Genomic DNA, 24,999 nt, shown 5'->3' on the forward strand with positions numbered 1-24,999 from the left:
CAGTAAGTCATTTAGGCACTTTTGGCAATCCCTTGCTTCAAAACCCTTCGAACCTTTTGGAAGTGCCTCCGCCAACCCTGGCACCCCAGCTGCCAAATCACAGCAGGCAGGAGGAGCAGGGACCAAGCCTCCAGCTGACAGCAGCAGGCGAAACTCCAGTGGAGAAGCCCTGCTTTGTGCCAGTGTAAGAGCAGCCAGAGCTGGGGGTCCCAGGGCTCGACTGAGGCTGGGATGGAGAAGGACAGATCAGATCAATGAGGGTTCTGCATGAGAGAGAAATCACCGCGCTCTTGTTACACTGTTAGGAGTAATAATTCCTTAGGCACTTTCTTTAGGCTTTAAAACATAGCGTATGGTCAACAAAAGCGAACAATACTATGTACATATATGTAAAAAGTGTTATAAATAGGTTTTTTAAACCATAGATACTATATACATCTTCAATTAACAAGTAACCCTTTGAGTGTTTCCTTTTGGGGTCGGTTGGGTTTGGTTTGGTTTTTGGTGGGAGGGTTTAATTCCTTTTTTTTTTTTTTTTTTTTTTTTTTGGTTTTTTTTTGGTTTTTTTTTGGTTAATTTTCTTTTCCGTTTTCTCGTCTATTTTCCCCCGCCTCCATCTCCTCCATGCATGTCAGCAGTGCCCTGGCTGCACTTCCTGCAGCATCACTCCCGTTTCCGTAGGATGACATAGATGATGCCACTGGCGAGGGCCAGGGGGAAGGCCAGCCATGCCAGGATATAGGCGAAGCCGTAGGAGATGTTTTCCGAGGCTTCGTGCCAGTCCGTGTGCCTCACTGTGAAGATGGCTGCACCACTCATCACGCAGAGCCCTGCGAGGAAGCACACAGGGAATGGGGTGAGTAGCAGCTCCCAGATGGGAACCCACAGCTGGACACGCTGGAGAGGATAACGCCAAACACCGGCATGGAAAACGGCTTTTTGTGCTGCGTGCTTGCAAGCTGGGATGTGGAAGGTGGTAAGGCTGTGGTCCCTGGCTGCAGGTGAGTGGGGATATCATTGCCAGGCTCTGAGCAACAAGGCAGCAGCCCCTGGAGCAAGCAAGGTATGAGTATCCCCAGGGTTAACCCACCCCTTGGGCTGCTGCTCCAGACCAACCTGGACACCCTGAGTGTCCCATTGAAAACCCTAACTGTAGCCTAAGCCATCCAACCAGAGCTGCTGCAGACACAAGCCATGTTATCATTTTGGGTTAACATGCTATGCAAGTGCAAGTCCCTGCCATGGCTCTGCACAAGCAGAACGTGCTCCTCTCCTCCCTCCCCTGCAGACCCTACTCTGCAACACAAAATTTGTCCCTGCCCCCCATACCTTCAGCCGGCCACAGGCCATCAGCCTCAGTGGGCAGTGTTTTAGCTTTGTTGCAAAAACAACTCATCAGCACTGAGGACTGCCCAGCGCCGACACAAAGCCACCACTATTTCTCCCCAAAAACAAGCTCTTTCAGTCCATCCCAGCAGTTCTATTATACAGTCGCTGGGCTGTTGTCAGCACCACATCCCCTGCACAGATCTCAGGACCACCTACATTGAACCACAGTGATATTTGAGCAGTAATTCCACTTGACACTGCTCCTTTGTTCTGGGAAAGTGCAGAAGTGGGAATACGTTTCATTAACGCGCCACTGGGGCACTTTCCATTCTCTGAGCACGAGAGCAAACTCCCACTGCCCAGCCCATGCAAAGAGAACATAACAATTGTCTGCAAATGCTGGTGGGACTGAGAGCGGGCATGCAGCCACGCCAGTCACCTACAGACAGCAGAACATACAGTGACAATTGTCTGCAGGAGGAATTCAGCAAAATTGGAGGTGATGGCTGCATTTGCATATCTGCAGCATCTGCATTGAGTTTGGCCTGGCGCATATGCTGAGGAAGTGAAGGCCAGCTGCAGTCAGCTGTTGCATTGATGGATGGCAAACGCAGCACCACTTTGGAGCCTGACTTTAAGAATACGCTCCAGTCTTGCCTTGACACACCAGGAGGGCAAACAATCTCTGAAACTTGTTCTGCAGGGCAGTGCTGGCTGCCCAAGTGATGCTGGGGCTGGGGAGAGGGATGGAGAAGCTGGGCCAAGCCCTGGATTTCCACTGTTGTAAGTTGCTGTAGATGAGTACACCATGATGGATCCACTAGACAGAAGCAGCAAGAGTGGGAGAGCTGTCCAGGTGCCTCTTATGGCTGAAATCCCAGCAGGGAAAACCCAGCCAGAGTTCTCATGGACCCAAGCAGTGTGAACAAAGTGCTGGGGATGCATCCTGCTCTGCCCAACACACCCAGCTGACCTTGTGCATCTTTTCTTGCCCCTATCTACCCAGCTTTGCTCAGTTGGAGCAGCCACCAATCCTTGCCCTCTGCTCCTGCTCTTAGGGCACTGCTGGCTTGGCTTTGCCACCTGAGAGCACCCAGCAGTCCCACCCTCATCACCCACTGGTTGAAACCAAGCAGTGCTGCTAGCCAGATGCTTGGCTTTGCCAAGCTGCAACCCCCAGGAAGGAGGCTGCAGCCTCCTGGAAGGCTCCAGAAGTGGCTTTCTCATCCCTTCCCAGGCATGGGAAGTCCTCTGGGTTTTTCCAGCAAACTGTGAGAAGACCACACCAAGCTCAGCTCCTTGACTAGCTCTGTCTGCTCCACCTCCTGCAAGGTGAGCACAGCCTACAGACCTCAAATTCAGCATCACAGCAAGAATGGACACCAGTTCCCACCTCCGTGTGGTTCATCTAAACCTCTGCTTACTGCTCTCTAGTCCATGGGAAATCTGTGTGGAGATCAACTCTAACTTTTCCTGACCTCTGCACTGGACTGGAGAAAGATTTGACCCAAGGAAGGAGGCAGCAGATCTGCATCCCGATGCTGCTTCCCCTAGGACACCAAGCAGAGCACAGACAGGAGGGTAAGCTCCCAGTTTCGCCTCTGCCAATGAGGATGCATCAGCAGTCACTTAGGAGAGAGCAGACTTCTCCCAGTTCAGCTAGACAAGTTCCCAGGCAGATAATTGCTTTATTAATGCCCATTTCCTCTCCTTGTCTCCATGGCTGTAATGTATTTCATCACATCTATCTTCCCAGAGATGAACTGATATGAACTCATTTTTTGCTTTATGGCCAAGCAGAAATTCTTATAATAGAATTCATGTTGTGTTTGCTAAAAGAGGCTAACTCTAAGCTGTTCCTGAATTGCAGTGGCCAGTCCCTTAGAGGATGCTCCATCTGAAGTTCAGTGGGTGAGTTTTTCCCCGATTCTGTAGCAGAGCACACATACAGTGGTTTCCAGATGCACCTCTAAAGCTCTCCTAGACAGCGAGTCTCCTCACCAGACAGCTGGGTGTTAGGCTCATACGTTAGCCAGAACCTCCTTGAGCAATTTACTTTTTCTAGCCTGAACACTTGAAAATCCTCTTCACTGGTTTCATACGTGGAAATACAAACAGAGCCAGTGCTTTTGCAGCATCTATATTTGGAGAATTGCAACGTAGTACACGAACTGTGGCTCGTTTCCAGCACTGACTTCTTAAGAGTTAAAAATAGCAGCTGACAGTTCAAAGGCAGCTGGCTCACCCTGCATGCTCGAGCAGCTCCTCGCCGAGGGGGAAATCACCAGCCCCTTATGGCAAGTTTATAAATAAGCCTTGGGTCCTCTTTGGCCAAAACAGGATCGTCACTACATCCCCAAACACCAGCAGCTGCAGTAAATTTGCAATTTGCCCAGCCCAGCGAAGGTGGAACCCAACACTGGCACTGGCAGTGCACACCCCAAGCCATGGAACCCCGAGTGCACCTCTCTTGCCCCCCCAACATCTCCCCAGCTGGAGCAGCAGCCATCCAGGATGCACAGCCAGAAATTTGGGTGCACAGTGTGCCCTGGCAGCTGGACACCAGTGTAGAGGTAGAAAAGCTCTATGGATCCACATTATGCATAGCCTCTTCCCTTCAAGGAGCCAGCTTTACTGCCCACCTGCTTCTGTACTCAAGAAAGTGCTCGCTTTTCCTCTCCTCTGCCTGAAATCCCATCCCCAGTGCATCTCCACACCCAGACCCATTGATCAGCTCCCACTTACCAGCGAGGATTTGGAAGATCCCAGTAAGGTAAAACCGTCCACCTTTAGTGAGTGTGAAGAGCTGACAGAAGAACAGGAAGAGGGACAAGACGCTGAAGATGACGGAGAGGATCATCATCGCTTGGACAGACTGCAACCATTCTGGGGGAAAAACAGAGACATCAGTGTCAGCAAGTCCCAAGCACAGCATCATTCCTGTGTCACGGTCCTGCCACCCCACGTGGCTCCTTGGTTCCAGTGATGCTTCAGCATGGCCACACTCAGTGTGAAGTTGCCTGGGGATTTTGGACAACATCTGCTTGGATCAGCATGCTGGAAAAAGAAACGATGGGGCCACACTCTTGCTGAAATGCACTTAGGATAGAAGTGCATTTCAGCTGTACTAGGAACACCAAAGCCACGTGCAGCAATGTGGGAGACAGCGAGCCAGCCACGCTCAGAAGCAGAGTAAACAGAGCGAGTGCAAACCTCCCTGCCCTTGTGTGGCAAACCTGCTGGAAGGAGCCAGCAGCAGCTGCCAAGTGCAGCTCTGTCCCAGAGCCGACCAGTTGAACCAGCCCCTGTGTGAGTCAGTGCCCAGCTATTTCCAGGCCTCGTGGGTGTGTAACTCCAGTGTAAAAAATATATATATATAAATAAACAAGCAAAATGCTTCTCTACCCCATGAACTGCCACAGTCAGACAGAAAGAGGCGGTGCTGTTCACTGCCCAGATGCTGACATATATCACTGCCTTTCTTTACAAACGTTGAGCTCATAATGGATATCTGTAGCGTACCTGCACATCGTGAGTGGTCTTTAATGATATTACACCAATTCATTCAGCAGGAAAATCAGACCCATGCTCCTGCCACAGTTTGACTCCCACCCGTTACACTGCCCAGGCTGCACTCTGCCAGGAACAGCGTGCTACAGCAAAGAGCATTTCTGTAAAAAAGATGGCTGGAACATGGCAAGACTTCCAAAAACAGATACACATTGGCTTAGCAACCTTCAACATTCAGTGCAGCAAATGAGGCAGTGTACACAGCAGAGGTGAGCACGCTCTCCCCCCATGTCCCCACCGGCAGCATTGGGAGCTCAATTTGCACTGGGGAGTGCAGTGCAGACTCGTGCCAGGATGGCGATGACGACGCACGCCTGAGCCCTTCCAGCAGGCTCCACCAGAGAATAGCAAATCCATGCCCGCAGGGAACATCCTGTGCAATTTAGTAATGTCTGTCTTGTTTGACTTCAGCCCATAAATCCTACCTCTTGTCTCTCCGTTTGGCCTCCTGCTGTTCATACAATAGAACAAATGCAGTTCCTGCTCACGAAAGCAGACAGAAACCACCCAGCACAGCCCCTGCTCATGGCAGACAGCCTTTCTCCTTCCCTCCTTCCCATACTCCCCATGCCAAATTACTCCGTAGCATCAATGTGCCTTGCTGAAGAGCTGCTGCATTCCACTTGTTTCAGTGCTGCTGGGTTTATCTCCACATGCAGCAGCTTCTGCAATTCGTTAGGACAGAACTATCAATTCTATCACTTCAGGAAATGCCCGTGCACTTTTCACATGAACGTGCACACCAAACATCCTATATATTTTATCCATCTTATGCTGGCTTGGCAGGAAAGCCCCTGCCTCATGCTTCCATGGGCACCAGATGGGATGCTCACATCCAGTCCTAACTGACTGCTCAGATTGGGCAGCCAGCTGCTGACTGCCATCCTACTGCCATGATCCAGATGAATGGCTCCCACACAGGTTCTTCTGTCATTTCAAGGGCCACGGGACCAGGCTAGCAGAGGAGCCCTGTCTGCTCGGAGGTGGATGTCCAACTGCAGGTTATTTTAGGCAGAGGCTGTCTAGACAGAAAGCTGAGCTGCCCTTTTAATTACATCCGCCTCCCCAGGCCTCATTTTTGGTTCTGAATGCAAATGATTTTATGGGCTTTGCAAAACCCCTTTGTCAAAGAGAGCCATGCCAGGATGCTCAGTTCATTACTCAGAGCTGCAGGTGCGAGCAGCAAGTCCAAGCCTACAGACGTCAGCAGTATTAGCACAGCTAATTGCCGTTAATTCCTTAGAAAGCACTGCTGTAACTGCAGCTAGCAGTGCTGCCTCCTCACCCTCAAATACTTTCAACTCCTTCGCTATTAGCACTGTGCCCCACCTGGTGGACTGAATTGGGGCAGGTTCCCCCGGAGGTCTGTGTGCCACAGGCTGCACAAGGGGCTGTCAGCACTGGGCACTGCCAGGCTGCTATTTGTGGTTTCCCCAGGCACCACCCGCTTGTTCCTTGTTCCATTTTTCTGCTGTGTCTGTTCAGCTCCTTGTTTATATCTTTGCTCTTCAGGAGGAGGAAGAAAAGGGAGCAGAGTGGAAAGGACAGATAATGCCCTGCCCAGAGCTTCCTGAGAGCGCATCATGGGCAGCCCTACAGCCCTTCAGACAGTCAGGAATTACACAAGAAGCTTTTAAAAAGGAAAGTCTAAAATTTCCCTAAGTTCTGCAAACCCCCAATGCGCTCACACCGCCACTGACAGCCTAACAGCTGGGAAAAGACTTCACCCTGAGATGCTGAAGAATGCATTTATCTATCCTGAAGGGAAAGATAAAGAAAGAAAGAAAGGAAGAAAGAAAGAAAGGAAAGGAAGAAAGAAAGGAAAGGAAAGGAAGAAAGAAAGGAAAGGAAGAAAGGAAGGAAGAAAGAAAGGAAGAAAGGGAGAAAGGGAGAAAGGGAGAAAGGGAGAAAGAGAGAAAGAAAGAGAGAAAGAGAGAAAGAGAGAAAGAGAGAAAGAGAGAAAGAGAGAAAGAGAGAAAGAAAGAAAGAAAGAAAGAAAGAAAGAAAGAAAGAAAGAAAGAAAGAAAGAAAGAAAGAAAGAAAGAAAGAAAGAAAGAAAGAAAGAAAGCTAGAAGAGTAGAAATTGCAGTTGAAACCCCCAGCAGAACAGCAGCTCGCCCACAGCCCATCTCAGCAAATCCCCACGCTCCTTGAAGGAAGGTTTCATACCCAATGAAGGTGCAGGATTGATGGGATGAGACAGGATGGGATGGACAGAAAGGTGCCCCTGGCTGAAAGCAGAAGGTTGTAAAGGATGGGTGTTGGCCAGAGTTGAATGTCAGAGACATGCAGTCCTCTTGGGACCCGTCCAAGGAGAAAGAATAAAGTGCACATGGAAGAGTATTAATCTGAGCAACCAGCTCATGCACTTGATGCAAGGCATGGCTAAATTTAGTGCTGTGCATTAAAACATCTGTGTGCTGAGACCTGCAGCTTGTCTTGCCTCTTACAAGCTGTACATGTGTCACACCCTTGAAATGCAGCCACTTCTGGGGAAGGAAACAACCACTAAGGAGGTCACTGTAGAGGATAATAGCTCCAAAACTAAAATGAATAATCACATGTACGAGGCAAACCTGCTCCTTCAGTGCTGGGAGCTGAAGATCAGCAGGATCAGGAACGACATGAATATCCATCAGCACGAAGATGCCAGCTGAGGGCTGGCAGCAAAAGCTGTGCTGTCCAAAGCAGACCCTCAGGTTTCCAGGTGTGATCAAGAACATGAACTGACCCCACATCCTTGGCTAGGAGGAGGACAGGATACATCACAAGTGATGAGGTTTGCAATGGTTTTGAGCTCCAAGGAATGGCAGCTCCCTTGGCTCCAGTCCCACCAGCACAAAGCTGAACCTCCCCAGCCATGCTGCAAGCTGCACCAGCTAGGAGAAGCAGGGTATGCACCCAACAGCCACTTCTTTCCTGTCCTCATGTGTCTGCTCCCTAGAAAGAACTGTGGTGTGATGGATTGAGGTATTCCTGGAAATTGTCCTCAAAAACAGGGACTTTATAGCTCTCCCAAGGTATTTGCAAGGGGTGCAGATGAGCAAGTGGGAATCACTGAGGCTGCAGGAAGAACTCAGCACTGCAATTGTCTCCCAACTCCTTCCAGTCCTCTTCTGCCATTCCTTCAGAAGGAGATGAAACACCCAAAGCACTCCATTCTCCTCTTGGCCTCTTTTCCTCTTGTTCACCCTTCCTTTTGGCTTAAAGCTCCATCCAAGAAGTCTCCAAGGCTCTATAGCTCTCCAGAACTGTCCATTTCAAACAGGCATTGTCTCTTTGGCACCGTATCTCCATTGCTTAGCCCCAGAAATGACCACAGCCATCCTGTCAGGCCATTGAAGCTCACATCCTGGAGGCAAAACCCAGTGCTGCCAAGGCAGCAGCAATCTGCTGGCACCATTGCATCCACCTTCCATCAGGTGCTTGACATCCACGCTAGCTCCAAGCCCCTTGGGGTGACTCTGACCTCCTCCCAGTTGTGCTTCAGAGCAAGTGGAGGTGGTAAACGTGTCATTTTGAGACCTCCAGAGGGTTTGTGTGCTGCTGAGTTGAAGTCCATGCCCCTGGTGTTAACAGGGATGGGCAAACCCATTGAGCAATGTGGACATCCAGAGGTCTCAAGTCCCAAAGCTGTTGGGTTAAGGGCCATCCAGCACTGCATGCTGCAGTGGGCTCTGGTTTCACAGCCCTGGCTTCCTCCCACAGTGCCATCTTTCTTTTGCTCCTCTTCTAGGGAAGGCCACCTGACCTCACGCAGCCGAGAGCAGGGAAATCAGCACTGCTCCCCAGACCCTCTGTACCAGATGTGCTTTGTGAGGCAACAACAGAAGCCTGGTTTTAAGCAGAGGAAATCCCTTTCATATCATAGGCAACACATTTATGGCAGAAATCAATACATTGCTGAAAGAAAAGAGCTTCCCATTGATGGGAACATCTCTGCTCTGGGTGACTCACACATGCTTTGCTTGCAGCTGTCACATCAGCAGATGCAGGAGTGCACCACAGGCTCTCCGTCATCACGTGGATTGGCAGGCTGCTCCTCTGCCAATGTTTGGGGTTTTCTTTTCCCATTGAAAAAGCCCCAAACCACCAGCCTGCATTTGACAAAGCCACAGAGCAGCAACACGAGAAACTGGGAGGAGGCAACAGGAGAATCATCCCATGATGTTACAGAAGGATGTCCCTGCTGGTCCCCATTGCTTCCCTGCATGTGACATTCCCAAAAGCAGAGAAAGAGTAGTAGAGAACAGTAAAACAATCTCACCCACATTAAAAAAAAAACCTTCAGATATAGGGAGAAAAGGCCACTTTGGGGAGGAAAAGGGGGGGAAGGGAAGAATATTGCTGGTGCAAATTGGGGGTGGGATCTGTTAAATAGCACTTGAGCATCTCGCTCCCGTGCCGCATTGGGATGAAGCAACCGGGGGCTGGAGCGCAGCACAATTCTGGGATTCAGAGCTGAATTCCTGAGATAAGTCTTTTCCAGGAATGCCTGACAGTGCAAACGAAGCAAAGATTGCAACATTTTTTCCATAGTTCTTGGCCTCTTGGAAAGAAAAAAAAAAAAAAAAGTCATTATCTAACAAAATGGACGCAGCGTGCGGGCGGTGGTGGAGCGGAGCAGTGGGCAGCAGCCCCCACCCACATTCCCACCTCCTTATTCCCATCAGGATATGCACAGAGGAGGAATCTGGGAGGTGGGGGCTCAGCGCAGTGACCCTCCCCAAACAGCCCCGTCTGTGTTGAACGCGCCGGCCCAGCCCCGCCTCATCAAACCTATTCCAGCTCTATGCTCAGACCGCTCCTTCCCCAGAAAACAGCAGAAGAAATACCGCACAGCAGCGGCCACTCTGCTGGCCGCAGGAAAAACAGCTGCGTTCACACACGGAGCGATCTCTGCCAAAGCCCCGAGCGATGGCTCCTCGCTCCTTTGGCACGCAGCGTTAACCGTTGAGCGCCGTCCTTGGCACCGGCACAGGCACCAATTCTTGGGGCTTTCTGCAGCCTGCAAGGCGCACAGCCTGCGCTTTGAGAGGCTGAGACGAGAGAGGTCTGTGGCAGCTGCTATAGGGTAGTTTATATTTTTGAAAGTAAGCAGATTCCTCGTAAAGAGAGCGCGAGGAGCGCAGTGTAACCAAGAGCTGGGGCGGAGAGCTGTAAATGAAGGCCTGAGCACGGTGCAGCTCCGTGCAAAGAGCAGCTCACCGTGGCACCTCGTCAACCAAACCCCAACTGCTCCAACCCGTTTGGCCCATCTTGCCTACAGGCCCTTTAATGATAAGAGCTTTAATGATAAGAGATCACTGGCAAGGACCCAGAAGGTCCCTGAGGGGCACGCAACACAGCCTCCCCCACCCAGGATATTTAGAGGTGGGGGACCCCATCCCAGCCCCATTTTGGAGAAACCCCTCTCACCACTGCCATCTCCCAACACACGTGATCCCACAAACACCCGGAGCAAGCAGTGGAGGTAGCTAGAGCAGAATATCTGGGGAAGGTCTTTATGAACCGGGGTACAAATCTCCACCTTTTCCAAGCAGAAATTCAGCAGTTTTTGAGCAAGTGTGCCCAGCAGTGAAGCAGCCAAGTGCTGGGGAAGGCTGGGGCTCCATTGGGAGCCAGCAGGATCCAGTGGGATTGCTCCCAGCCTGGGCCTGGCTCCAGCTTTCCTTGCTGGCCCTGATACCAGCAGGCGTCAGCAGAGCCCCGCGGTGCGTTCCTCCCTCCCAGAGCATCAGCCCCCACCCCTGGGTACCAGCAGGCTGCAGGTGGGGGTGAACCATAAGCCCCCAAAGCCGCAGCCATCTCCCCTCACTGCCAAACCCTTTTGTATGCCCACACCAGGACCACGGTGCATCGGTGCACATCCCCTTTGGGCAGTGGCAGTGTGACTGCGCTCCCAGCGACACCAGTACGGTCCACGGATTGCTGCAATGGTTTCACTGAAGAATCTATTCCCAAGGAAAGTGAAACCAGGCTAACTGAAAACAAACACCACTGACACCAGCCCTGTCTCCTGTGAAAACTAAAGCACGGACTGATCTGTATCCCTGCACACAGGATGTGCCCACAAACCACCTGCAAAGGCCAGTCCCCCTCAATTTTGAGCCCGGGGGCAGTGACAACAGCAACAGCCGGGGAGGCACTCACCATTCGGGGATGATGTCAGGCACTGGAAGATGGCACCGGTCCCAGAGGTGCAGTTCTGCCACAGGTCCGCTGTCTGCCCGCCGTTCACGAGCCATTGCTGCAATGAGATGCAGCCCCGTGAGCAGGAGCCGTGTGCACCCCTTGTCCCAGCCCAACCACGGGCTTTTCTTTAGAAAAAGGTTTGCAGAGCAAATACTCATATTTGATTTTTGCTGCTTTGGCCTCAACAGCAGAAAAACAAAACAAAACAAAACAAAAAAAAGCCCAAAAACAAAAACAGAAGCTCTTTATTCCCTTTAAACACAGGCCAGGTCCCATGGGGGGCGCACGCTCCCCTCCCCGCTGCGTCCCGCTGCCTGGCCGGGCAATTTGAATGTTGCCACGTGATTCCTAATGACTCGGAAGGTTTTTGTAAGTTCTTCCACTGCTGCTACTACCAAAAAAGAATTTTAAAAGGAAAGGAAAGAACGTCGTGAAGCAAAATTGCAGCTCCGCAAAACTGCTGTGTTCTAAATCAGAGTCAAAACTCTTCTTAACCTGACTGGGCTCCGTGCTGAGAAAAATGCTTGGAGACCCATGCAGCACCCAGCTCTCATTATTCTAGTGTTTACTACGCTCATAGCTGGACATCCTGAGTAGGAGATGCTGTCCCTGTGCCATGGCCCTAACAGGGCACATCTGGAGAACAAAACTGGTGGTGTTGAGGCTATAGTACCCGACCAGTCCCACTCTGCTCCGTTTTGCTCTGACTGGCTGTACTGGTCCCACAGGCTGAGCCCGTTAGCAGCACGGTTTCGCCCACATGGATGCGGTTTGGGTGATGTGAGCTCAAACACAGCGTGGATGCACTGAGCACCCCTGGCCGCACCCAGCTTCCACCCATGGGACAACAAGAAGAATAGTTTTCAGTGCAACATACTCAAAATCCCACCGATAGCAAGGCAGTCATCAGGAAATAAACTTTTCCTGCAAAAAGCTGGGCTGGAAAAGGAACCGCAAATAAAACGAACAGCTTCCGTCCTTCCCGATGCCTCGGTGCCGTACTTACGCTGACGACAGTGGAGACGAAGAGGAGCACCAGCACGGTGACGTGGAGCACGATGATCCCCAGCAGCAAGAGCAGCATCCTGGCGGTGGTCTCGGGTTCAACTAGACGAGGAGAGGGAGATGCTGCCGAGCATGCGGACGTCTATGTACGTGTATGTGTGTGTGTGCGTGTGCGGATCGCAGCCCTGAGGGCAGCAGGAGGCGCTCCGCAGGCGGCAGAGCCCGCCCGTCCCGCCGGGAGCCCCGGCCCGGGGCGGGGATGCTGGGGCACAGCTTCGGGGCTTCTCCCGAGCCCTGCGGCGGGGCGGGCACCCGAGATCCGGTGCTTCGGGGTCCTCCGGCCCTCTTCCTCTCGAGGAGTGTTCCTCGACTTCACCTCCCACAAAAACTCCCGGGGCTCCTACGAGTGCTCTCACCGGGAGCATCCATCGGCCCCCTCCCCTGAGGAATGCCGGGAGGCTCCCCCAGCCCCCCTCCGCCGGGGGGGCTCCGATTGCTTTGCCGCAGATGGGTGGGGGTGCTTCCCCGCTCCATCTCCCCTCCGTGCTCCCCGGGAGGGCTCTCTCCTTGCCCCTCTCCACCGGGTGGAGAGGTCCCAGCCCACCTCCACATGAGACCACCGGGCAGCCCCCACCGGCTCCGCTCCTCCGGGGAAGCATTCCCTCGCCCATCTCCCCCGCGGATCCCCGGGGCGGGGACGCGTCCATCTCCCCACAGAGCTGCCTCGGACCCTTTCCCTCGGAACTGGTCTGCCCCGAATCATCTAGCCCGGGTACCCTCAGTGCCCCGAGGTCCCCCCGTGTCCCCGTCCCGGGTCGTGGCCGTACTCACGTCGCGGAGCCGGGAGCGGCGGAGCGGAGCGGGCAGCGCGCAGCGGAGCGGGCGCAGCGCTGTCAAGTTTCCCCTTTAACCGGGGCCACCGCCCAGCTTGCGTCTGCGGGACAGGGAGGGTCCTGCGGCCGCTCCTCCTATAAGTGCGACGGCAGCTCCCGGCAGTCGGCCGGTGTCCCGTTCTCACTGCTCTCAGTCCGCCCCTGTGCGCAGACCCGGCATCCCGCACACAGCCCCGGCTTCAGCCGGCATCCCGCGGCGCTCCGCTAAGGGAGGGGCTGGAGATGCGGCGCTCGGAGTGGGGCTCTGCTGTGTGCCCTCACCGCAGTGGGAGCACAGGGATGCGCGGGACAGGACTTGGGGAATGTTGGAAGCTGGCTGTGCCGGAGTCGAGGGGAATTCCATCTCTGGTTTGTACAGCGGGGATGTGTTTGGCAAAGGGACACCTTTGTGACTTGCTGTGCTTTGATGGCCGTTGATTCTGGCTGTCTGGCAGGGAGCCTTGGTCCCTGGAAGCCTCCTCCTGGGGAGCTGGTTACAGGAGAGTGTAAGACCTCAGAGAGGAAGGGGCGCTTCACTCAGGTGCTGCAGATCTCCACAGACCCAGAGGGAGCACCACCACCAGCCTCCCCATCACCTCTCCCCTCTGCACACATCAGCTCCAGACTGGTCCTGCCTCATTGCAGAGGCAGATGAGTTTGACATCCAGCTGCCAAAACTGTAAATCTTGGGAGAAAGAGGGAGAGAAGCGTGCTTGGCTCCTTCCTGCTGGCAAGCAGGCGTGTTCCCTGCAGCACAGGCTTGGCTGTGCTGTGTGTGAGGGGTCCCAACACACGCATCAGTCAGAGGGAGTTTGGAGCACTTTGGGGAGGTGCACAGGGGAGATGGGTCAGTGGCCCCTGGCTTCACACTGTGCTCCAGCCCCTGCTTTGCCGCCACCGAGCTGTGCTCCAGCAGTGCCAGCTCACAGCTGTGCGGAGAGAATTTAGTCTGAGATGTCCACTCCTGTGTGCCTGCAGCTTTCTGAGCATGTGAGAAATAGTGAAACTCAGCTCTGGCTGGACCAGGCTCTGAGCACCTGCTGGAGTGTGCTGGTGTCCCTGCTCATTGCAGGGAGTTGGACTAGGTGGCCTTTAGTGGTCCCTTCCAACTCAACAATTCTATGGATCAATGAAAGGAGCCACTTGAGAGAAATGAAGCCTGTTTTGGCTGTGAGTTGCAGATCAGAATCCGTGGAGGGAGCCCAGAGAGAAGTGCCCATTGATCCAGTGCCCCCTCATGCTCTTGGAAAGGTGCATCGTCCAAATGGATTGGGGTTCTGCGAAGCCATCACGAAAGATCAGAACATTTTCTATGGGATCATTTAAAAGTGCTACGATGCTTCAGCTTCTAGAGTACGGTAATAAGATGTTGGGAAGGAAATTGTTTGTCATATAACATTAGGAGGCTCAGATGCAAGCAAGGGGCTGTGAGGCTGGGCACAGTGCAAGCCTCAGCAGGCTGCATCCATGGCATCACCAGGACCACACAACACAGGATCTGCCATCTGCCCAGCAAATATGTACACCTCATTCACTGCCTCAGCCAGGTGGATGGGAATCTTTTCCAGCGACACAAAAAGGGCAGACTTTCTCTGGATGTCTTCTCTTGGGTGGAGGTCTCCAATCCCAGGACTTTGCTCCATCATCACAATTTCAGGGAGTGCCTTCCTGCTCCCTGCCCTTCTGACTAAGACCACGAGCAATGGAGGATTCGAAAGGCAAAGGGGAAAGGGCAGAAATCTGCACTGCCCTCAGCAAGCCCTGGGATGAGGAAAGGCATCCTGCTATCAAGCAACTAGATGAATAAGGAGAGCAGTAGGCACAGATGCACACTGACAGGCAAACACAGGCAAGGAGAGTGCCAAGAAATGGTGGTTTTTACTTTTTCTAACAAAGCCATTTCAAGCAAGAAAAAATGTGAGGGAAGACAGGCATTTACATTTAGCAATCTTCTAAAACAGGAGATATAATACATCTTGGAGACGTTTTCTTACTCTTCCTGATGTTTGTTTTCCACCAAACCAAGAGGAATTTGTAAAATATTTCAGTCCTGCCAACTCTGCATTCGTGCCCCAAAACCAATTTTGTCCAACTCTTTTATTCAGCTCCAAGCCAGTTGTCATCACTGATAGAGGCACTGGAGAAATTCCCGTTGGCCTCAACAAAACCCAAATTCACTCACTGACTCCAAAAGAAAGAAACACATCCGTGCTCCCCAGCTGGGACGTGCCTGTGTGCCAGAACATACTCAGACACTTTTAGAAGTTGTGATACGTGCTTGTCTGTTGCATGCTGACAACATGCAAAAGGAGCTAGCCCCCTTGAGCTCCTCTTGAGCCTGCAGAGGATATCACTGAATGGTTTGTGCTGGAAGGGACTCAAAGATCACGTAGTTCCAATAGAGGTCTGAACCAAGCCACCTTTTTGCCGAGGTTATTGAGCTTGACTCCTGTCCCCAACAGTGCTGGGACTGCTGATCCCTTTTCCCAGGCTGTCCATTGCATTGGCTGCCAATGCTTTGAGTGATGCTCCCTGCCCTGCAGTTCCCTGCTGGGACTGGCAGATGCCGAGAGGCTGCACGAGCCCAAGGAATGGCTGGAACGAGATCACATGAAACAAGTCCATTGGGGGCTGTTGGATCCAAGGACAGCACTGGCAGCTCAGGAAGTCCTTGACACACGGGTGGCTGGAAGCTGGGAAAGTGGACTGGGAAAGTATTATGGGATGCTTCTGTGCTTCTGTCTGAGCAGTTTCTGTTGGATCTGGCAGAGGCTGAATCGGGGCTTTTGGACTTTGGTCTGAGCCAGCACAGCCATTCCTGTGCTCCTACACTTCCCAAATCTTTAAAAGTTTAGCTCAAATTTTCTTTCTTTTTCTTTCCCCACAATAGGGATGAGCTGTTTTATCATAATGCTGAAGCTGTTTTGGGAATTCTTTCCCTAGAGCATTTCTTCATTTGTTGTGCAATATACTACTAACCACTTTTGGCAAGCTTTCCTCTCACCCTAATTCATCTCAGGCCATTCACTGAGTCTCATTTTCCTAGGCAGCAGAAGCACCCAAGCCTCCTTTCGAGAATCTTGATAGCCTTGGCCATTCCCTGGGTCTGGGAAGGGCACAAAACTTGGCTTGCATGGAGCAAAGCTCCCTCGGTTTTATTCCTTTATTTTCTTTGCTCCAGACAGTAGACAATTAGTTTACAAACCCATCTCTGTGGGGTTTATCAGGATGATAGGAGAGAGGGTGGGAATATGTCTGTGGGATGCAAAGGAATTTCTACAAATCAAATTCTTCAGCAACTTGGCTGATAAAAGCAAGCAATAAAAGGGTAATAAGCAGCAATAAAAGCAGGCGTGTCGCCCTGCAGATTGAAGGCATTTGCAGAAAGGAAGCATCCAATCAATGCAGAAAGGCAGCAGAGGCAGACAGGAAGGGCAGCATTAACTAAATGTGAATTGTGGAAGCAAATCATTTGATTTTACAAATGTAAAGGCACTGAGACTTTGGATGCAGGAGGGCAGGGCAGTGATTTAACGCACTTGATGTGCACCAACTGGAGAGACTGCAGCCCCAAAAGCAACTGCTCACAAGGAGGAAAATCCATCCGTGTGTACACAGGGAATGCACAAGAATGTAACTCCATTGGAATTTCACCCCAAAAAATTCACCCTACAGACCCATTCGACAGGAGTTTAGGGGCAGAACTGGCTCCTGGCATGCGATGTGCATAGAACATGCTGGCTCTGTGCTGTGAGATGGAGCCATCTGGGAGATGTGAGTTGAGAAAAAGTGTCCTCAGCTCCCAAAGGCCTCCTTGCTGAACCAGGAGATTCATGGTTGTGATTCCTGAGGCAGGAGAATGGATTTGAACTGATTTTCCTTTCGGCTTTTTGGTCCCTAATGGGCTGAATTTAGCTCTGCTTAAGTTATCCAAGAGGGATGCCAGTGACTTCTGAAATTTCAGAATAATGGCAGGCGTCTATAGGCACCATCCAGCAGAAGGACCCGTGGTAAGTTAGGCAGGAAAAGACACAACCTGAAAACAACTGCTCATTATCAACTTTCCAACAGATCTTAAAACAACTCCAGAATGCAAAGGTATCATTTAGTTCTACTGGGTCCTTCATCATGATTATAGAATCATAGAGTCATTAGGGTTGGAAAGATCATTAAGATCATCCAGCTGAACCATCAGCCCTTGCCTGTGACTTTTCTAGACTACATTCCTCAAAGCTACGCCTTCATGTTTCTTACACACCTCCAGGGATGGTGACTCCCCCACCTCTGTAGGCAGCCTGTGCCAATTCCTCACCAGGGCCATCGTGTAGTTACATCATATCAGGTACATCATATAATGGTTGGATTTTTGCCTTGAAAATCACTTGTAAGAGTAGGACAAAAAGTGCCAAGGAGCATCCCCGCTTCATCACCTCTGAGTCCACCTGAGCCAAATAACCAAACTGCCATGCAGAAAGCAGCACCACCTCTGAACACAAACACTCAGATCACCTGCAAAGGGCCGAGCACATACAGACACAGCAGGTGACCACAGACCCCAGTGATGGGCTTTGAAGCTCTCGGGTCATGGCTAGGGCAATGAGGCAGCCCAGCACGAGCACCACCTCTGGTCTTGATTTGTGGCCACTGTTTTATTTCTACTACTTACAATAAAGCCCCAAAGCCACACAGTGCTGTGTGAGCACTGTGCCAAGGGACTTCCCTGGGGTGCTTGTGCTCCAGCGAGGCTGGAAGAAAATCCTTTCCCCTGGCCAAGCTGCCAAACGTGCCGATGAAGAAACTCTTGGCCGGCAAACTTGCTGCTGATGATGTTTGATGATCACTCAGCACTTGGGGGAGATGTGGTTTGTTTCCTGTCCGGCTGACACCAGCTGTGCACAAACCAAAATCCTCTCTCCTGTCTGCCCAGGATGCGTTTCCTTACGGACACAGACAGCATCAGGGCTGGGACTGGAGACAAACCTTTATTTCTACCTGATCACCTGAGTTTTTTTTGAAGGAGATGAAGAGCTGAGACCCAACGGTTTTTATGGAGTCAAAGGTGCCACGAGCAGAACCTGGAATTTTGGTGAGCCTATCAACAATCCAAAAGCAAAATCTTAAATTAGGAACCAATTCGTAATCACCAAAATGAAAACTGACACATTTTCCTCAATTAGCTGGTCATAGCTAATCACAGAATGGCCTGGGTTGAAAAGGACCACAGTGCTCATCCAGCTCCAACCCCCTGCTATGTGCAGGTCACCAACCAGCAGACCAGGCTGCCCAGAGCCACATCCAGCCTGGCCTTGAATGCTTCCAGGGATGGGGCATCCACAGCCTCCTTGGGCAACCTGTTCCAGTGCCTCACCACCCCCTGGCTGAAAAACTTCCTTCTTTTAAAATCCCAGTGCTGATATTTTAGACAACAGTTAGATATTTCCAAAAGCAAGAATAAATTATCATTAGAAAACAGCACAAAGCACAACTTTTCCTGTTTATGAAGAGAACATACTGCAGTGCTTCTCAGGATGGTTTGTGCTTCTGATGCACTGTTAAAAATACTTTATGGGTGTCAACACCTGATGACAGCGTCACTTCCCCCTGTGCTTTTCCACAAACAGACTCAGAAGGAGGAAGACCTGAGTTTGTTTCTCCCAAAATCCGAGAATGAAAGGAGGGGAGAAAAACAATCCAGCGGACCACATAAGACACAAAGCAAACGTTTAATTTCTACTCAGGACTTTCATCAGGAAGATTTGTCGTGGATTTTTGAGTCATCCTATGAAAGCTGAGAACATCTCCCGCAGATGTTCTGGGGCAGCTCCCAGCCTAGACGAAGCCCACCAGCCGTGCAGTGCAGGGGAAGGTCCTGCGCATCCCCATGCACTTCTCCTGGTCGATGAAGAGAGAGTTGGCTTTGACAGCCAGGTCGTGCTCCAGGACAGCCTTGGCCCGTACCAGTGTCTGCAGCGTGTCCTCAGCATCCCTCAGCCGCTGCTGCAGGCTCTGGATGGTCTCATCAAGATCATGGACCTCGTTGACGAGGCTGGGAAACAGCAAGGAACCCCGTCAAGTACAGAAGCGGAAGGTCTGGTTTACTGAGCTCCCAGTTTCTGGAAGCTGAGGGTGGGAGCTCAGTCTCTCCTTGCTGCATTGGAGCAGCTTCTGGGGACACTCTAATCCTGGCTTCTCCTCCTGCAGGTGATACTAACAAGAGGAGAGTGAAGCTGACACCAAGACATTAGGAAGCAGCTGAGGTTTCCCATTTTCTGTTGAAAAAAGGCAAGACCTCTCCATATTCACAAACCTCCCACCCAACAAATTGGCCAGTTTTGGTTTGCTGTTCCATTCACGCCTACTACAGCAGCAAGGTCACCCCCAAGAGTCAGGGAGGCAGTTCCGTTATCTGAGACACATCCCCACTGCTGCCTCTCTGGAAGCTGCTGGTTTTGCCTTTCCTTCCTGCCAAAGCACTCGGTACCATGAGAAGGCTGACGGGTGGAGGAGGAGGCTTGGATGGAAGCCCTGGCCAAGGCTCTTCTGCTGATGAGGCAGATAAGGTCTTGAAGGAATGCCAAGGAGCAGCCCAGCCAACTGCCCCAGCCTGCCAGAGGTCTCCCCTGCTCCTGCAGTTGAGGGGTTTGTGTTTCCCCATGTCCTCAGGGCGAGTGAAGACAGCCTATACAGCTACCTGCTGCAAGGATGCCCTTCTTCCCTCAAAGGGAAGGAGCTCTCAGGGTGATGCTATGGGAGATCAAAGGGTTCATCCTTCCACAATGGGCACATCCAGCCGCTGGGAGAGTGTCAGGCATCATTGGGCTGTGGGTGCAGAGCTTTCCCAGCACGCCGCTGGGATGCATGCTCAGTGCTTTCCAACATACCGATGCACTCAAGGAAGGGCTATCTAGCAAAAAGGGCCACCGTCAGTTTTGTCACCCAGTAGTGCTCCGAGTGCCCACGCAGTGGCTGCACTCCTGCTCACCGCAGCTGGGCACTGTCCCGGCACAGCTCCACGTTGGGTCTCCGCGTGCGTTCATCCAGCCTGGTCTGAGCCACTTTCAGTGGAGGCACTTTGTCCCTGATGGCTTTACGGATGCTTTCTATGCTCATCTCGATCTGGAAGATTTCCTGCAGTGTCTGCAATAGAAGCGAGTTTGTAAATTAAAAATTATATTCATCAATAACAGCGTCATGCCCCGTTTCTTCAGCCCTGGGCGAGCTCTGCAGGGAGGCTCTCTCTTTGCTGGGAGTCATCATTCAGTTTAGCACCAAAAGGGGAGGGCTGGGGCTACCTTGGCCAGGTGTGTCTGGATCTTGCTCTTGGCGTCGGCAGTCTCGGCGATGCGGTTGGTGAAGGCGACGTTGACGGCGTTGAACTGGTTCCACATCTCATTGGCAGTCACCACCAGCAGGTTCTCGATGTCCTCCCGCAGCTTGGCTGAGGCTGCCCGCTCGCTCTGGGAGCGCAGGATGTTGTCATCCGTGAACTTGGCCCACGAGTCTGGCACTGAGATGCTGCCGTAGAGAAGACAGGCAGAGATAGCCACACACTGCCATGGGCAGACGTGCATCCGACCAGGTTGGCTTAAACACAGCCTTCCTGGCATCCACGCTCTTTGACCACTTGAAAGCAAAACATCTGGACACCATTTATGCAGTACAACTTATCAGATGCTGACACATCCACGGCAACAATTGCGACAATTATGAAGGCTCACACAAACAATAGATTCCCACTGAAAAATCGAGATTCTAATCAGACCTCATATTTACGTGTTAACAGCATTCAAGTGCAGAGTCATTCACAGCTCTATGACAACATGCAGACTGCAGCCAATGCATTTTGCTTGTAACTTATCCCAATTTCACACAAAAGCCAACATTACATAACACTGATTCCCTGTCTGTGCGCTCAGGATGGAGTTCACCCCATGCAGCGTCCAGAACAAGGTCAACAAAAGCCTCAAATACCACATAAGCTTCACGTAAAACATGCTGATCCTCTACACATTTTGCTCCCTCTGAATTTCAGCATCAATCCGTTGCCACTCATTTGCCTGTTGAAATGTCTGAGCTTCATTTTGAAGAATGATTCAAACACAAGAAAAACTGAATCACTCCATGCCCTCTATGAACCACATGGGTCTGTGTGTGGAGCAGATTTATTCCCCGTGCCCTTTGCTGCTTGCAGCATATCTCTGCTTTCGGTCATCGTCCATTTATTGCAGAGCCAAAGCCGAATTCCTGGCACCCAAGAGCAGCTGAACTCCATCCCAGCACCATGCTCTCTTCTTTTATCTTCAAGGCCATCCGGGCTCCCTGCCAGCACTCTGCAGGCAGGGTGAGCCCCCAGACCTTACGTCAATGTGGAGCGCTCGGGCAAGCACTGACACATCTCCCAAAATATGCATGGACCTAATGGGCTGTGTCGAGGTGCTGAGCTGAACTGTCAGGCTAATCTCTGAACCCTGATATGACATTTAATTAGGCAGAACCCACTGTGTTATGCTTTTGCCCCCTTCGTTGTCCCACTGAATGTGCTGCTTGGGGTGGGATGGATGTGCCATGCCATGGCCATCAGGATGGGGACAGGCAGTGCTGTGCCACCTCTCCCCAGGCACTCACGTGGCATCCACCCGCTCCACGCCGCGGTAGTAGCTGATGCCATCGGAGGTGTTCCGCAGGTGGTGGCACTTGCCGTCGATGCGGTGGGCTGTCTGCTTGTCAGCCAGGTCCCTTTCCACCTCGTGCTGGGCTGCTCTGTTAGACCTGCAGCACGGCACGGCAGCTGTCAGTGGGACTGTTGGGGAGGCATGCCTTCCCTGGGGATGCTCCCTGGGAGCCTAGGTGGTTTTCGTAGCTGCAGGGTAGGCAGAGGACAGAGGTCTGCTGTGAGTTCATGTTACAAAGTGACTCATGTTGGATATTAGGAAAAATTTAGTCTCTGGAAGAGTGGTGATGCATTGGCACAGGCTGCACAGGGAGGTGGGGGGAGTCACTGTCCCTGGAGGTGTTCAAGAACTGTGGAGATGTAGGAGATGTAGCACTGAGGGATGTGTTGATGGGCAGAGTGGGGGGAGGTTGGGGCTGGACTTAATGACTTTAGAAGGACTTGATGACCGTAGAGATCTTTTCCAGCCCTAATGATTTTATGATGCTATGACTTCAGCCCTATGGTTGGGCTGGGGGCTCCTTACGCAAGCTGGGCTTTGGCTCTGTCCAGGTAGCGCTGCATCCTCTCCTGGCACGATCTGATCACATCCACCTCCTGGACAGGGACAAAGCATGACTCCATCAGTGTCCTCACCCATTGGTCCCAGTCACACGCATCCCCTTGGGCCTCCAATCTGAGTGCAGTGACCCAGAGCAGAGACAGGACCATGCCATGGCCACAGGCACAGCCTGTGCACAGACTTGCACGGAGTGACCAAGCATTTTTTCATCTTGACACCTATGCCAAGTGATGGTTAGTGCCACTGTATGGCAGCAAGGCCAGATCCCGACCTGCTCTGAGTGGTGACTTGGCTGAACCACACACCTCCACCCCCAGTTAGGTCCTGACATTTTTGTTCCCTAAATATTTTCTTCCCCAGGAGAAATCCCATACAAACAGGGTAAGAAAACAGAGACTTTGCTTCGGAGTGAATTCCCAGCCATTCCTAAGAATGAGGCTGGAGGAAGACACGTATTGACCTCAGCACACCTCCACCATGTTTGTGCAGCCCTAATTACTGTAAGCAGTGATCAGTGCTTCCAAACCACTCATATTTACACCTTCTTTCTCCAATAACCATCTGAAAATCATGGCCTAAACTTATCCTCAGAGCACTTGCAATCCAGGCTGCCATTATGAAGATACCAACTCTGAATTTTTTTCCTTAAAATCTCATGACCTTTAAGGCAATCTGCTTTTTTAAGGCCTGACTCATAAGAAAAAATCTTCTAATTGGGCTTCACAGTCCCAGGGGCTGCCACTTCCTTCCCAGCTTCACAAGGCCCTTGCAGTGATTGCATTTTGCTGTACCCTGGGTTAGAATCCTGTCTTCTGGGCCAGCTCTCATCTTGTTTGCTTTTTATTCATAATTGCAAGCAGACTATGTAAAGGCAGGGAGGAGGGCACGTTTTTATGATTTCTATAAAATGCACTGCCTAAGTACACAGAGTGGCAGTCCAACTGCAGTCAAGCAAAGCAAAGCTGAGGGTAGATGTAATATCTTTTCTTAAACTGACTAATGGGTTGGGAAAAGCAAACGATGCTGGGCACACACTGCTGCTTGAAGGGGCCAAGGGCCCTGCTATATGCCACACAGGGTCTTCAGATAAAAGGGAAAATCTTGCCCCAGAATGTGGTTGTGCTGCTGACGGAAATGCCATCTCCTAGCCTGGGGTTTGAAGCATTTTGTGCCCAAGATCCGGATATGGGACAGGGCTGGAAAACCTGCTTAGGGCAGTTTAGGCAGAAGGAGCTTTAGCCAGACTCACTGTGAAGAGCTGTTTCTCCACGTTGTCATGGACTAGGTCAATGCCCATCCTCTTGTCCCGGTGAAGCAAGCACTCCTGAGCAACCTGTTGGGGACACAGCAAACTGCGTGAGTGGGGCTCCCTAGAGGGGTGGCCCCCACTTTAAGTCATATAAGAGAAGAGAAATTACAGGCGAGGACAGAGAAGAAAAATGTGTCCAAGGCAGGGCTTGGCTGGCAATGAGTGGCCAAGCTGCAATGTCAGCAATGAATCCTATGAGGGAGCACGCATGGCCCTGCGTACCCACAGCTGGATATGGGGACCTCTGTCGAGCTGAATGCCAACCTCACCCGATTCTCATAGCAAGACATGGGCTTTCCCATCCCAATGTGAGATTTTGGATGTACAGCTTATAAAAATATTTGGGTTAGCAAATAGTGTTCTGATGCGCTCAGCATGCGCTGATAGGAGCTGCAAGCAGATGGCGAGGGGCTTGTTTATTGCTGACTTAACTAATGGTCTCTTAGTAAAAGCTTTCTAGACGTTACAGAGCTCCAATAAAACTTAATGAGACGTTTGAATGGCTGCAGATGTTCCAGCAGCTCAGGGCTCACCTGCAGAGGGGCCTCTGTCTCTGCCAAGGCTCTTTCCAGTCGCTTCTTCATGTCTGTGAGCGCGTTGGTCTCCCCGATCATCTCATCCAGCTCATGGCAGAGCTCCGACTTCCAGAACTCAATGTCATTGACACGTTCTCCCAGATTCTTGGTGCTCTCCATTTGGGTTTTCTTCGTCTGCTGGTGCTTGTCCTGGATCAGGCGGGAGGTGTCGACCCTGAGGCTCTCCGAGTTGTGCCGTGAGGTCTCCGACTCCCTATAGTTGGTCAGGTTGGAGCGGTACCAGTCGTCCGGGGTGTAACGGGTGAAGAGGGACGTCCTGTTGGACACGAACGGGAGCATCTTGCTGGGAGTCAGCCCCTGGGAGCCGCTGGAGAAAGGAGCCAACATGGGGTGGTTGGTAGCCGTCCTGTAGTAGGAGCTGGGCAGCCAGGGCAGGCTGAGTGTCTGGGGCAAGGGATAATAGGGGAAACGGTTCTTGTAGCTGGAAGTCATGGTGCTGATGGCAGGCAGGAGGTTGGTGGGGGTCGATCGCACGTGGGCACGGGCCGCCGATAAGGATGAGCCAACGAGCTCCATGGGCACCACAATTCGGGTCCTGCACAGCAAGGAGGCAGAGGAAAAAAATCTCACTTCTTGCAGCAAGATGTGCAACTTGTAATACAAACAGCCACACACACAGCACCCACACACTGCCCACACAGGCTTCGACTTCTCCAAAGCAAATCCCTTCAGACAGCGTCCCAAGCATTTGTATATACTGGGATTTGGCTTTGTTGTTAATATTGAGTGTCAGGACTTGAGAAGGAGAGAGAAACAAATCATGGCACTAAGGAGAATGACAGATACTATGCCTTCATTTTCATTCAGCCTGTCATTCCAATGAAATTGGATTCTCTGCTGTTCCTTTGTTTCTTTTGGCCAGCAGATCTTACAGTGCTCCAGATGTGATT

General features: G+C 51.7%; 2 protein-coding genes across 2 annotated transcripts; both read right to left on the reverse strand.

Moving 5' to 3' along the window:
- Positions 1-663: 663 nt before the first annotated feature.
- Positions 664-12,187, reverse strand: PMP22 (peripheral myelin protein 22; the record flags this gene model as incomplete). Its single annotated transcript, XM_079544514.1, has 4 exons — positions 12,101-12,187; positions 11,053-11,149; positions 4,075-4,215; positions 664-830 (listed from the first exon to the last, which is right to left on the reverse strand). The coding sequence occupies exons 1-4, from the start codon at positions 12,176-12,178 to the stop codon at positions 664-666; spliced, it is 483 nt and encodes a 160-aa protein (XP_079400640.1). The 5' UTR covers positions 12,179-12,187.
- A 6,613-nt stretch (positions 12,188-18,800) lies between these two features.
- TEKT3 (tektin 3) lies at positions 18,801-24,625 on the reverse strand (the record flags this gene model as incomplete). The annotated part of the gene is made up of 7 exons (XM_079544221.1): positions 18,801-19,017; positions 19,954-20,108; positions 20,264-20,486; positions 21,597-21,740; positions 22,169-22,239; positions 23,454-23,537; positions 24,047-24,625. The coding sequence occupies 7 exons, from the start codon at positions 24,623-24,625 to the stop codon at positions 18,801-18,803; spliced, it is 1,473 nt and encodes a 490-aa protein (XP_079400347.1).
- Between the last annotated feature and the right edge of the window lie 374 nt (positions 24,626-24,999).

Source organism: Tetrao urogallus, assembly GCF_951394365.1.
Source record: "Tetrao urogallus genome assembly, chromosome: 18".
Classification (NCBI taxonomy): Eukaryota; Metazoa; Chordata; class Aves; order Galliformes; family Phasianidae; genus Tetrao; species Tetrao urogallus.